We start from the raw sequence: 14595 nt of genomic DNA, 5'->3' as shown, positions 1-14595 counted from the left end.
CATTTTCTGTGTCTATGCATTTGCCTACTCTGGATATTTCATGTAAATAGCATCCTGCCTGTCTTTTGTGACTGGCTTCTTTCCACTTAGCATAATGTTTTCAATGTTGACCATGTGAAGTATGTATCATCACCACATTCCTTTTGATTGCTGAATAGTATTCCATACATTTTATTTATTCATTCATCAGCTGATGGATATTTAAGTTGTTCCCACTTGTGGGTTACTATAAATAACACTGATATGGATGATATTCTTGCACAAGCTTTTCTGGACACATATTTTCATTTCTCTTGGGTATAAAGTTAAGAGTAGAATTATTGGGTCATATGGTAACTCTGTTTAATATTTTCAGGAACTGTCCAACTGTTTTCCAAAGCAGCTTCACCATTTTACATCCCCACCAGTAGCATGAGGATTCAATTTCTATATACCCTCATCAACACATGCTGTCTTTTTCATCATAGTCATCGTAGTGGATATAAAGTGATAGCTGACTTTAGTTTTGATTCATTGTCTTTTATTCCATTCTAAGTCACCTTGATAAAAATGGACTTAAAAATACCTTCTACATTTTTAAATTCTCTATTTTTAAAATTTAAGGAAAATGCTTTAAAATTAGTTTTATTCTTTTGTGTGTGTGTGTGTGTGAGAGAGAGAGCAAGAGCACACAAACTGGGGAGACAGGCAGAGGGACAGAGTGAGAGTGAGAGAGAGAGAGCGGGAGAGAGAATCTTAAGCAGGTTCCACACTGAATGTGGAGCTCAATGCAGGGCTTGATCTCACGATTGTGAGATAATGACCTGAGGTGAAATCAAGAGTCCAGTGCTCAACTGACTGAGCCACCCAGATGCTCCTAGTTTCATTCTCTTTCAAGCTCTGCATTAAGTTTTTCTCTGCTTTGAGGTAAATCCTATCTCTCTCTCCATTTGCGTATATTTCATAAATACATGGGACAATTTAGTTACACCAGGAAACCGAGATTAATAGCAAATTAATTATTTTGCTTTTCGCACACAGTTCTCTCTTCAGTGTTTCTTAAGAAATAATTATAATGAGTCTTGACCAAGAGGTACACTTGGAGATATCTGGTACCGAAATGCTTTTTACAGAACACACAATTTTCATTTATCAAAGACTTGCGATCAAGGCATAATTTCTTAATCAACTAGCCTTGGCAATATTAATGTAGTATGTAACTCAATTCAAAAATTGTCTTTCTGCATTCCTTCCACACACACCCCTGATCCCTCTCCCCACCCCTTACCCCCCATAAGGAGACTTTTACCACAATTCCGGCAGTATACATCACAGGATATTGACGCCTGACACATTTTTAAAGCCAACTATGGAAGCAAAGAACTGGACCACACTTTTGTAATTAAGATGGGAAAACTCCAAGCTTAAGAGCTATCAACACAAGATACAGTGTTTGAACTCCTCCACATGGTATTGTTATTACCTGAAAACCCACTGGCATAACCTACCTCATGTGCTCTCTGCTGCTCCAAAAGATGCTGATAATTGCCAGAAATCTCTACTGCTAACTTTTGTTCTGTTTGAACCAGGAATTCCATCCATGTTTCACATTTTTCCAAGAAAGTCTGATGTTGTAGCAAAAATGACTGCAACTTACTGACAGACCAAAGGAAAGAGAATATGATTATGTTTTTGTTCTTATATTGTTAGTATATAAAACTAGATTAAATGAATATCCTCTGCCTCTACTTCTAAATTGACCACCACAAAGTTTTCACCTCAGGTAGTAAAATTAAAAAAAAAAAAAGAATAAAAGTTTAAAGTGGTAAGTTTTAAGAATGATAAAATTATGTATGTATCTTTAATAATTCTTATATGAGTTTTCTTTTTAAAATTTTTTTGTTCCAACAATTTTTAGTACCTTAGGCATGGGCAACCATTTCACTGAATTTGCCACTTCCGGTTCAAATTTTGTAAGTATCATTGGAAAGACTCGGAACTTATAAATGTACACAAGCCATGCACTCATCTCTACTGATCTATCAGAGTGGCCAAAACATCTCTTGGTTACTCTACCTGAATCTCTCTGTTGTCTGAGAGGAGATCAGAGACCAGTGCCGGTTCAGATTTTGCATCCTTTTGATTTCTTTATCATTCAGGGGTAGCCTATATCCAAGCTCATTTAGACGGTCTAAATCTGGGGCCATGCTGCTGAATTTTAACATCTGTCCCTGAAAGCAAGATTTAAAAGCCAATTTAGCACTATGGTAAGAAAAGGCAGAGTTCTTTCACGCTGCACAGTGGACTTCAGATTTCTGGAAGAAGCCAGTCTTTGGGCTCCTATGCATTTCTAGGCCACTTACTTGTAATCTCCAGAGCTGCAAATAAAAAAGAGCTACATCTCCTAATCAGTTTCCAGTGCTTCTGCTGCAATTGCTTTTACAGCTACTTACTTGGTTTCACTGAACATGTAGGTAGTTGATGTGTATTATTTACTTGGTCTGTTTACTCATAAGTAATTCTTGGTAACTGATGAAGGATGAAAATTATGCTGATGACTGAAAAGGCTTATTTCTTACCCTGTATATTCCATGTATCTGTGCTATTCTGCTCCATTATTATCTAACACCAATAATAATATTTATAATAGCAACAACTGTAATAGTAATAGCTACCATTCCTTAAGCACTTATTATAAACCAAGTATTATTATAAGAGCTTTACAGGTAATAACTCATTTGCAAAACAATACCATAAGGTAAGTACCACTACTATTCCAATTTCAGGATGGGAGACAAGATGCTGAGAATCTGTAAGTAAATTGCGCAAGGCCCCCTAGCTAGCAGGTGGCAGGTCTGGGTAACAGGAGCTGTGGACCTCTTGCTAGATGGAACACGATCCCATTCAAGTTTGGAAGCCACCACACATTATTTCACAGCTTCAGTTTTAGGTCCTTGGCCCCAATCCCAAAGTTGGTGAGACTCAGCTGACAATGCCATCTATGCTTTCAGATCTCAAACATAGGACAAGGCTGTCTTTTCTGTTTTTCGTGTGGGCATCTATAACCCCATCTAGGAAACCAGCTACAGGAGGAAGGAAATGTCAGGACACCTTTGGCTGTGTGTTTTCTCTTTTCATGCTCTGAAATAGGCTCATTACCCTGCAGACAGAATAAATCTTCCCAAGTGTTGAAGCCAAAAGCTTAACAACCAAATGGCAGAATTTCCATGGACAGATATCACATGAACAAAACTCACATGCATGGTCCTTCTCATGGGGCTTACAGACTGTAAGATACTCTTCTAATAATAGAGTCACAATACTATTCCACAACACCTGATCACATGAACATAATTAACTGGTATGAAAAAAATTTTAAGAAAAAAAAAATAGTGTACTTTGGAAGTGTGTCCCTGGGGACCCTGACCATGAACAAAAGAAAAACTTTCTTAAGAGAGTGACATTGAACAAAATGACCGAAAGTTAATTCCTTTTGGTGGGAAGGGAGTTGGTGGGGCAAAAAAAGGAATTCCGGAAAGGGGAACATAGTGTGTTTCCACAGAAGCACTGTGATGGATGCTGAGATGGATGAGGCCCTAAAGAAGGTGCAAGCCAGGTACCCTGGGCCTGATAATCCACACCGGTCTTCACCCTGGGAGAGCAGTGGGAACCCGCGGAGGGTTTTAAGCAGAGGAAAAAGACAATGAACTTGGCAGGTCTATGGTATTATTTTATTTACTGACTGTGTAAAATAGTTCATAATTAAGTAAAACCTTTTAGAAGAAGATCATTCTGGCCGCTGTGGGCTGGAGGGGGAGGAGTGGCTGCAAGGAGAGTCACGGAGGCTGTTGCCAGGATCCGAGAGACAGGGGGCTTGTGTAGGAGAGGAAGGTAGAGACGGGGATGGAGGTTCCATGGGCTATGAAGGAGGAGGTTGCCCACTGGGCATGGGAAGAGGGGAGAAGCAGCACTGAGCTGGGGTCCTAGGGCTGCTCCTGGCCAGGCTCCCACCGCAGTCTGTGAAATCAGTGTGTGCTCACTCCAGGAAAACAGAGCTGGCAAGGGTTTCTTTGGAAGCTCAAAATAAAAAGTATGCCTATCTTAGGAGTTGTGAGTATTCCTTAAGATTTTGAGGACAAAAGACAGAAGATCTGGGGCTAGGATTTGAAAGCACTTACCTTAAGTTCTTCCATCCTTTGCTGGATGGTCGAGAGGTCAGAAGAGTGGCCAGGGTCCTGCCCTTGCAATATTTCTTCCGCTTCTACTATCCAGGCCTCCAAAGCTTCTAAACTCTTGGTAAAGGTTTCATAGTCAAGAACTCCAGCCTTTTTTTTTCCCACAAAAGAAAACTGATATTTAGAAATCTAGTTAAAAGGTAAGTGGGTATTGAAATTACTTTTCATATCGTTGTGTCAAAGTGCCATCCTCAAGATGCCTTTCCTAAAGAAACAAGGCTATATGATTTAAGCTTTCTTCTCTTTATTACTGTAATTTTTTGAAAACAGAATTATTCATATGTACCATTTATTAATGAACTAAAATTATTTGTAAAATATACTTCCAAACAGAAATATATTCTGATTCTTGGCAAAAACTTGCTATATAAACATGAATGTCAATATTAAAGCCACTTAGTGTTTATTAGTTGAACACATTTTACTCAGTGTTCTAGAAGGAGGCATTGGTTCAGGGGCAAAATTCCATTGGAAAGGACAGTGCAAGACTCCCACCTTCCCTTGGCCCCACTGGAACTTCCAAGTTTGTCTACTTTTTAATTCTTTGCTCTTGAAAGAGGCAAGGTCTCAACGATGGAAAAATTTTCTTTTCCTGTGTTGAGGCTCAGATGTTATAGAACGCCCGATTTATAACACACCTGTAACATGGTCTGCTGCTTGCAGAGAGCCTGTTCTAGGGCACATAAGCGTTGACTCAAGGACAGCTGATCGGATTGAATGGTTGATGCTGCTGAAGCATCCACTTGTTGCTTGAGCTGCTCTCCCAGCTCACGGAGAACAAAAAGGGAATCCTTCACTGTCCCCAAGCCTTTGAGGAGATCCTATAGATGATGAAAATATGCCATTATGCAACAACATGCTAAGGGTACTCCTTAAACTGATAATCAGCAAAGGTCCACACGTCTAGAAGCACTCAGTTCTTACTTTGTCGATTTATTACACTAAATCACCTTCACCTGCAGAAAAATGATCAAGCATTAAACCTGATGTTTAAAACCAGATGGGTGCTAACATTTTTAGAGATAAATGTGCTATTCTTATAATAAAAATCACACGGGTTCATTGTAGGACATCGGGGGAACTGCAGAGAAACATACGTAAACAAGAAGAAACACGACTACAAGTAGAGCCAATAATGAAACATTTGGGCAGTTCTTCCTATCTTTTCCTGTAGCTGGTATCAAATCAAAAACACAGTGCTACACTGGGTGTTGTGTGGAAACCAATTTGACAATAAATTTCATATTAAAAAAATAATTAAAAAATAAAGTTAAAAAAACACAGTGCTACATTTTGCCTTTTTCTACTTAATATTATACACACAAGGGATGAGTTTGTGTTGTGTGGAAACCAATTTGACAATAAATTTCAGGTTAAAAAAATTAAAAAAAGAAAGTTAAAAAAAACCCCACAGTGCTACATTTCGCCTTTTTCTAATTAATATTATACACACAAGGGATGAGTTTGTCAACAGCATCTTCTGTGTGCATGGTCACATTATAGTGGTTACAATGGGCCCTCCTGTTTTAGTGGGGCATAGAACCCCAGCAATGGCTCTGGTGAGCAGAGTCAAGCAGTATAAAAAGAAGACTGTATCTTCATTCTTTGCCATAGTTTCTCTTGCCTCCATTTCTTTGTGGGACACTCATACGCTCAAAATTTAAGCCAATGGAAATTCCCTGTTTCTAGTTTCCTTCTACCACTAAGAGATGACAAATGACTGGTTCTTGACCCACCAGACACCGTGGAAAGAGCAAAGCTTGCTATGCCTATACACTGACTCTTGTGAAAGGGAGGGAAAAAAAGGGGGGGGGCACCTCTGACTTTGACATAGATTTTTAACAAATTCAGAGAAATAATTTGGAGCGTTGCCCTCTAAAACAGGTATATGTATATCAACTCAGGAGGACTGAAACTTTAAAATGACATATTTTGGGGCACCTGAGTGGCTCAGTCAGTTAAGCAGCTGGCTTCGGCTCAGGTCATGATCTCATGGCTCGAAGGCTTGTGAGTTCGAGCCCCGCATCGGGCTCTGTGCTGACAGCTCAGAGCCTAGAGCCTGCTTCCGATTCTGTATCTCCTTCTCTCTCTCTGTGCCCCTCCCCTGCTTGTGCTGTCTCTGTCTCTCTCTCTCAAAAATAAACATTAAAAAACTTTTTAAAAAAATCACGAATCTTATAAAGATAAAATGTGGAAGTCAGGGAGAAAAGCATTACATTACCTTTACTGTAAATGGTAAACTTTGGCTCTAAGGTAATTTATTCAGTATTTATGTGAAGGTATTAGGATAGGTTGAAATTTTGTTTATGTGCTTTTTACAACTTGCCTAATTCTAATACACCGATTTGGGAAAGTTTACAAGGTCTTTGAAACAAGTTCATTAAAATAAAGACAAATAAGGACAAAGAGTCAGAAGCATGGAATGAGTGAAACAAGAGAACTGTTCCTGAAAACCTAAAGTAGGTTATTGGCAACTTCAGTAAAAAAGAGGAATATTTTATTAAAAAGAAGTATTCCAGTAAGTCAGGAGAGAAAGACTTCTATCTACTATTAAATTCTTAGAAGAAATAATGATGTTAATGCTTACATAAGATATAGATAATACTTTTCACAGATTTTTAAAAGATACAACATTATTCTCCACGTGGTCATTTCTCAAATTGATCAAATCTGTAAAAACAGCCCAAATCTTCACATGGATGGGATGCCATTAGGAAAAAATGGGAAAACAACTCCTCTCTAAACACGAAACAGTGGGAGGGGCCTCTTAAATCTGATACATGTGCAACTGTGTTCTGAAAACCCAGGAGCCTCACTGATACTTACAAACAATTTTTGGAGAGCTGTCCCACATACTGAGATGTACCAGAAGCTTACCCACAATCAGCCCGAGCCCTGCTAAACTCGAGATGTCTAAGACCCGCGTGGTGGGAAAGCGCCAGCGTTCCTAAACATACGTTGCAATCCTGAATCCACGTCGCAGCTTCGTCATCGGCAATGTCCTTGTTAGTGGCTGCCTTCAGGAGCTCACTGGCCCCATCCTCCTGCTGCTGAACCGTAGAAGCACACTGTTTGGAGTAGTCCTTGTATCTTTGCCAAAGTTGAAGGAGTGCCTTGCTGGAGCACAGCTGCTTAGCAATCTCTTCCAGCAAGTTATTCCATCTGGAAACAACAGCCAACACTCATGGGCAGATTAACACCTCTCAACAAATGCCGTTATTTACTATATTATTTTTCATGACCCTGCTTCACGTGAATATGGAAATAATGCAGGGATGTCTCGTCTCAATCTGACATAATTTTATCATGTAATATGGCTCACTCATATTTCAGGGGTAGATAGTAGGAATGAGGTCAATCTTGGGATATGCAGCAGCTCTCATTTCTTTCTAAGCCTCTTCACTGCATTTTCTTACCTTAAATTCATTTGTGAAAATCAAAACATGAATAGAGTCTTTAAAGCTCAATTTCAAAATGCCAGCAAGTTTTAGCTGTATCATTATTTATAATAAGGCTGTAATGTAAAATAATGCATAACAGTGTAAAATTAGCATGTTCCATACCTCATATTGACATCTTTTAATGTGGTGGTAAGAGTTTCTGTCACAGGTGGGTGACATTCTTTTAACAGTTGGTTGGTGATGGAACCAAAATTCTGTAAGTTCTTTTCCTGTTTTTCCAGATCATCTTGAAGATTCTTCCCAAGGGGGGGGGGAAAAAAAAGTGCCACAGATGACGTGACAGGATGCAAATTCTAATAATCGAGTTTAAAAGTAATTTAGAGTTGTTTTCATAAATGTGTACATAGGGGCGCCTGGGTGGCGCAGTCGGTTAAGCGTCCGACTTCAGCTCAGGTCACGATCTCACGGTCCGTGAGTTCGAGCCCCGCGTCGGGCTCTGGGCTGATGGCTCAGAGCCTGGAGCCTGTTTCCGATTCTGTGTCTCCCTCTCTCTCTGCCCCTCCCCCGTTCATGCTCTGTCTCTTTCTGTCCCAAAAATAAATAAACGTTGAAAAAAAAAAATTAAAAAAAAAAATAAATAAATGTGTACATAAACATACATAAACCATGACTTTGTTCCAATGCTTTATAAGTTTTCATTAGATAATCATTTCTTCTTTTGATGATTTTGCTCTTATGGGTGTAAGATGGGATTCCTAGCAACTAAACCTTCTTACAGTGGCATCTGGGATTCTGCTGGAAAAGCTCGCATGAGTGTCCCTGTCCGTCAACTGGTAGGAAGCCATGCCATCTGTCACACTGGTTCTCTTTGCTGTTCAAAGTCAAAACCCACGTCTCCTTTGTATTACATACCTACAGGTGTTCTACCAGAAAATCCCAATAACTAGACCTTAAGAAGTCATGATGTTTCTGGGTACCATTTATAAGTTCTATATCTGGGTGTTCTTCCTTGCAAGGAATATTTACTAGGCAGGTTATAGACTTGGCACAGTCTTCTACCAAGGACCAGTGAAGCATCTTGAAGGAAGACGTTTCCCCGGAAATACTGCTGAGGTGACAGACTCAGTTCTTAGTAAAACTCTCTAGGTGAAGTAGGCTACAAAAACCGAGTTCTGTTAAACACCAATATCTGATCGCCATCAAATCAAAACCCTTTTGTATCTTAAGACAGCATATGCAGGTGTTAGACATAGAACAGGCTACACTAAAAAGTACTTCTTTTTTTTTTTTTAATTTTTTTTTTCAACGTTTATTTATTTTTGGGACAGAGAGAGACAGAGCATGAACGGGGGAGGGGCAGAGAGAGAGAGGGAGACACAGAATCGGAAACACGCTCCAAGCTCTGAGCCATCAGCCCAGAGCCTGACGCGAGGCTCGAACTCACGGACCGCGAGATCGTGACCTGGCTGAAGTCGGACGCTTAACCGACTGCGCCACCCAGGCGCCCCTAAAAAGTACTTTTTTAAAAAAAAAAATTTTTTTTTAACGTTTATTTATTTTTGAGACAGAGAGAGACAGAGCACGAACGGGGGAGGGTCAGAGAGAGGGAGACACAGAATCTGAAACAGGCTCCAGGCTCTGAGCAGTCAGCACAGAGCCCGACACGGGGCTCGAACTCACGGACCGCGAGATCTTGACCTGAGCCGAAGTCGGCCGCCCAACGGACTGAGCCACCCAGGTGCCCCTAAAAAGTACTTCTAATTGCCGCAAAGCTAGAAAATATGTTTTCAAACTTACTATTCTCAAAGCACGTTTTAATGATTCTCAGTATCTGCAACAACTATTTAAGGTTTAAAGAAATTATATATGTATGTTTTATCCTCCCTCCCTCTTATCCCATCCACAAGAAAAAGCATTCCCTTCAGAGAGGTGGCGTATGAGGTCGGCAGCATATGAACTTTCATTGCCAAGCAGGGAAACGAACTAATGTAAAGAGGGTACATGCTGGGCTCCTGCTGGCATCCCCTCCCCGGAGGGCCTGTCCTGCCCATCCAATAGTCTGCAGGAGTTAGCCAGGGAGAAAGAGTGGCCACAGGTGACAGTGCCCGGTCAATGCCCCGTGCACAGGGGAGTAAGAGTGATAGCTGATTTGAAGGCAGTGGCCTGAGGTAAGAGAGAGTGCTCTGTAGGGTCAAACAGCAGCGATGTCATTCTATATGAGTACAGTGATGACAGGCACACAGGAAACCAAGCAGTAAGTGCTAGAAAAAGAGGCTTACGTGTACACATCAGACAGACCACTGATACTAGGCTGAACAAAAGGAAAACAACTTAATAGTTTACAAATTTACCACTTTGCTATCTTTCTCTTTGTTTTCGTTTTAATCCCTTAGAATATGTTGGGAGAAGCAGGATAAAGAGAGAAAGGGAAGACACAAGGCAGCGACAATGGGTCAGGGAGGCTGGCTTGAAGGTAAAATCATTCTATAAAATATACTCACATGGATATTTATGTAATAGAATTTTTTAAATCATTTGGTTATATACCAACTAATCCAGAAATGCGTTATCCACAGGCAAGTTTAATTAAGTTGAAAATAAAGCGGGTTAAGATAATTTTAAATACTTAAAAATAATTAAAAGTAAACAATATATAGCAATATCCCAGGATGATGTTCACATGTGCTTTTTTTAATTTTAGCAAACTAAAGAGAATATTAAAGATGGGTTAAATTCGTTCCTTACCTGAAGATTGTCTACCTGAACTTGTACAGCTTCTAAAGAACCAGTTAGCAGGCGGAAGCGGGAAAGAGAATATCTGGCCTCCATGAGGTAACTGTTTATCTCATCAAAGGCCTTCTTGTGATTGTTCCATTGGTCAAACGCAGACTTCAACAGTATCTTGAACTGCCCAACCTATTGAAAGAGACAGAAACTTCTTATAATTGCATCATATCCAAAATGATGGAGGGGCGCCTGGGTGGCTCAGTCGGTGAAGTGTCTGACTTCAGCTCAGGTCACGATCTCACAGTCTGCGAGTTCGAGCCCCGCGTCGGGCTCTGTGCTGACAGCTCGGAGCCTGGAGCCTGCTTTGGATTCTGTGTCTCCCTCTCTCTCTGCCCCTCCTAGCTTGTGCTCTGTATGTCTCTCTCTCAAAAATAAATAAACAACAACAAAAAAAATGATAGAATATATATTGAATTGATGGAAGCAACATTAGTATCTAAGAACTTCATCAGGGTTTCAGGCATTATAAATAAACTAGAAAAAAAAAGATTTGAAAATATGTAGCAATATTGAAATTTATGTCTTTCATACTTTTGACTACTCAGTCCAAATTTAAATGCTTAAAAAGGTAATATAGGACCTCTGTATGTAATATACATAATATACATTCTATATATCTATATAATATAAAAGTGATAAAAGGTCAATATATTTAATACCACAGTTTAGGAAATATATTAAATGAGTGTTTTAAATGCATGAACTCATTCAATCCTTATAATAACCTTATGTGGTGGCTGTAATTATTATCTCCATCTTATATATAAAAAACCTGAGACACCTCAGGCTATGAAAATCACCTGAGATCCTACTATCAGAATATGAGAGTTCTAGATTTGAATCTACTCAGTCTGGTCCCAAGAAATGAAATAAAAAATATCTATTTATCCCCTTCCTTCCTTCCCTTCCTCCCTCCCTCCTTCCTTCCTTCTTTCCTTCCTTCCTTCCATCACACGTATGCATGCTCTCTTCTCTCTCTCTCTCTCTCTCTCACACACACACACATGCACACAAACCCTCAAATTCCTATCTTAAGACAAAACATCTAAGAACATTCTTTCCCTAGACTTATCTGCAATAGAAAATGTAAGTTCTTAGTTTGATCTGTATCATTTATAAAGATATTTACTTTGGACTTCCTGGATGTCACCCTTAATCCTCTAAATGTAATCTTTTGAATAAGGAGTAAGTATGGCCATAATTAAGAAAAGAGATCATATAAATTAATTTGTCCCTGCTTTCTCCGATTTTGTTCTTAGCATAAATGAAAAATTCTGAAACCAACCAAACTAATATCGAATAGGCCAAAGGGTTACAAAAGTGCTGCCTCACAAATGGTATAAAGCCCAGAGGCGTGGACCGGAGAGGGGGCGGACTTCACCCAGAAAGTCAGGGGGGGACATGAAAACAAAGCCAGGAGATTAATCAGAATTTTTAAACAGTCTATTTAGTTTTTGTATCATTTTTGTTGGTTTTTCATGAAAAGATGTTTCTGTGAAAGAATCACTTAATTGATAAATTAGTTCCCAGATTTGTAATTGTTTATAAAAATGCATAAAATAAAATAAAATAAAATAAAATAAAATAAAATAGATTTAAAACTGGGTTAAAGACAAGGTAAGGACAGACTCGAAGGCTGCACCTGGACAAGTACATAGACTGTAAGGAGCTGTTTGCTGTGCTCCAAGGGTCCCAGTCACCTAACCTGCTTGTGCCTTAGCCCGCATCTCTGCAAAGTATGGATGGTAACTACTCACACAGGTGTGTGCAGAGCAGTATCTGTTGTTACATGTACTTATTATTGGAGGATTCAGCACTCCATTCGGCATGTATTTATCAAATGTCTTCATAGAGCTTACATTTTAGTGAGAGAAATTTAAACAAGTGGGCTGTATCCTCAGTTAGAAATTGATAAATAATATAGATAAAAGCAAAGCAGAGAAGAGAGTCAGGGAGGGTGAGATAGGGATGTGGAAGCTGTCATTTAAAACAAAGTAGACAGGAAAGCCCTCACTGAGATGATGAACTTGAACAAGAAATTTGAGGAGAGGGAGTAGCCCATGAGGATACTGGGAGAGGGTGTTCCAGATGGAGGGAACAGTCAATGCAGAGTCCCTGGGTGTGGAACAGCCATTGGAGTTCAAGAGTAAGGAGAGATCAAAAGCAATAGGAACCTATGGGACAACAGCAGAGGACAGGTTAAAGGGACTATGAGAGCCCAGGTCATGGGGCCAAGTTTTGGCCTCATTCTGACTAGGCAAGAAGCTATTGAGGGGTTCTAAGCAGATGACTAGTGTTATCTGGCTTCCATTTAACAGGACCTCTCTGGCATGGAGGCCACAGAAATAACCAAAGCCAGCAATGATGCTGACTTAGACCGAGGTGAGGGCTACAGAGATGGGGGAGAGGCTGGATTCTAGATCTCTTCTGAAAAGAAGGCTGACAAAATTGCTGAGGGACCAGACATGGGGAATGAGAGAAAGAGAAGAGTGAAGAATGACCACACAGTCTTCTGTCTAAGCAACCGGGCAGAGCCATCAATCACTGAGATGGCAGAAATCATAGGTTTGTGGGGCAAGAGTTGGGAGTTGGCTTTGGCATGCAAGTTTGAGATGTCTACTGGTCCTGTAAGAAGAGATGTCTATAAGTTGCATCTCTCTCTCTGTCTCTGTCTAGAGTTTAGGAAAGAAATCCAGGCTGGGGAGACACATTTGATAACTGTCTGTGCCTAGGTGGTACCTATGGACATGGGAATGGATGAGACTATTAAGAGAGTAATGTTCATGATAATGTCTGTTATAGGAAATATCCAAAGCTAGACTTTTTTTTTTTAAGGGAGATTAATAAAGTAGACTTAGTACAAAGAGATAAGGTTAATATTCTGTAACTACTCAGCTATTTCAGGAAAACCAAAATCCATGACACATGTGGACATGAGAAGAAAAACATGGTCTTAACGTCAGGTCTCTGCAAGCAGTTATTACCATGTGGTCTAAATTTGCCCAGGTTTGGTTGAGCTCCCGCAGCGTGCTCATGACAACACCAGAGACTTCTTCTTTCTTGTTCTGAATCAAAGCAAGTCCATTCTGCTCAATTTTCTCTACTTCTTTTTCTTTTGCTCTAATCAAATCTTCTAGATCCTGAGAGATTAAAAACAGTCACTTTAAATTGTTCTATTACGGATCTCTGCAGTCCACTGAAATTGAGCCATTACAGTCTCATATCCTCGCAATTTTTTATTGATACAAAAAATTTGTCATTTTCAGGAGAGCATTTTCACACAGCATTACTTGTTCCTACATTAAATTTTTAAAATAGTCCTTTTATTCCAAGATAAATTAGCATAACTTTTAAAAAGCAAAATTTGATTACCTACTAGATAAAGACATAGCACCAGGTAAGTTTTTTTAAGGAGTCAGAAGGAAAGAAATATATGTGAAAAATAATAACATGATTTATGTTCTTAAAATCATATATCCTGGTGTTGGAAAAGTTACACAGTCCTAGGCTGACATGCAATAGAATGGAATTCTGGGCCCAGTCAGTTAAGCATCCAACTTTGGCTCAGGTCATGATCTCATGGTTACGAGTTCCAGCCCCGCGACGGGCTCTGTGCTGACAGCTCAGAGCCTGGAGCCTGCTTCGAATTCTGTGTCTCCCTCTCTCTTTGACACTCACCCACTTGCACTCTGTCTCTGTCTCTCAAAAATTAATAAACATTGGAAAAAAAAAGAACTAGATATGTAGGTATGTAGCCATGGAGGTTAAAGTGAAGAAAATTCTAAAATAATATATATGAAATATATATAATGAATATATGGAATATCTTTTAAAGCTGTTAAAAACTTGGCTCACATAGGATAGTATTATTATAGTCAACTATTTGGTAATCAGCCATGAGTCAGTACCAATTTATTTATTTTTCTCTCCTAAATTATCATGAAGCTATTTTTTTCTTGATGTAGTAATTAGAAATTCATGCAATTAGTAGCCTGAAGAGATCACTTTCGTTTTTAATATTGTTCTTTCATTTCCACTTCATAATTCTGTCAATATTTTGACAGCTTTGATAATTAACCAGAGAATGAATATAATGATTACTAGGGTTATAGGTCCTCTATGCAGTATAGAAAACACCATTAATTTCACTATTTAAGGATTTCTCTCTCTACTTCTTTAAAAGATTAACCATA

At 39.3% G+C, this 14595-nt stretch overlaps 1 protein-coding gene across 17 annotated transcripts in view; it reads right to left on the bottom strand.

Moving 5' to 3' along the window:
• SYNE1 (spectrin repeat containing nuclear envelope protein 1) overlaps positions 1 to 14595 on the bottom strand; it is a 480816-nt gene that overhangs the window by 88060 nt on the left and 378161 nt on the right. For all 17 annotated transcript variants that reach the window (XR_005782621.1, XM_040448857.1, XM_040448858.1 and 14 more), the window contains 8 exons: positions 13387 to 13542; positions 10361 to 10531; positions 7778 to 7911; positions 7172 to 7376; positions 4853 to 5035; positions 4158 to 4304; positions 2056 to 2210; positions 1488 to 1635 (listed from right to left, as the gene is read on the bottom strand). Coding sequence is in view for 16 of the 17 variants with exons in the window: in XM_040448857.1 (XP_040304791.1) it covers positions 1488 to 1635; positions 2056 to 2210; positions 4158 to 4304; positions 4853 to 5035; positions 7172 to 7376; positions 7778 to 7911; positions 10361 to 10531; positions 13387 to 13542 (1299 nt within the window). In the remaining variant the exon portion in view is untranslated. The remainder of the gene's footprint in view (positions 1 to 1487; positions 1636 to 2055; positions 2211 to 4157; positions 4305 to 4852; positions 5036 to 7171; positions 7377 to 7777; positions 7912 to 10360; positions 10532 to 13386; positions 13543 to 14595) is intronic.

Source organism: Herpailurus yagouaroundi, unplaced genomic scaffold, assembly GCF_014898765.1.
Source record: "Herpailurus yagouaroundi ecotype Mexico unplaced genomic scaffold, PumYag 198, whole genome shotgun sequence".
In the NCBI taxonomy this organism is placed as follows: domain Eukaryota; kingdom Metazoa; phylum Chordata; class Mammalia; order Carnivora; family Felidae; genus Herpailurus; species Herpailurus yagouaroundi.
The sequence above is the reverse complement of the archived record's forward strand: the minus strand, read 5'-3'. Positions and strand labels throughout refer to the sequence as shown.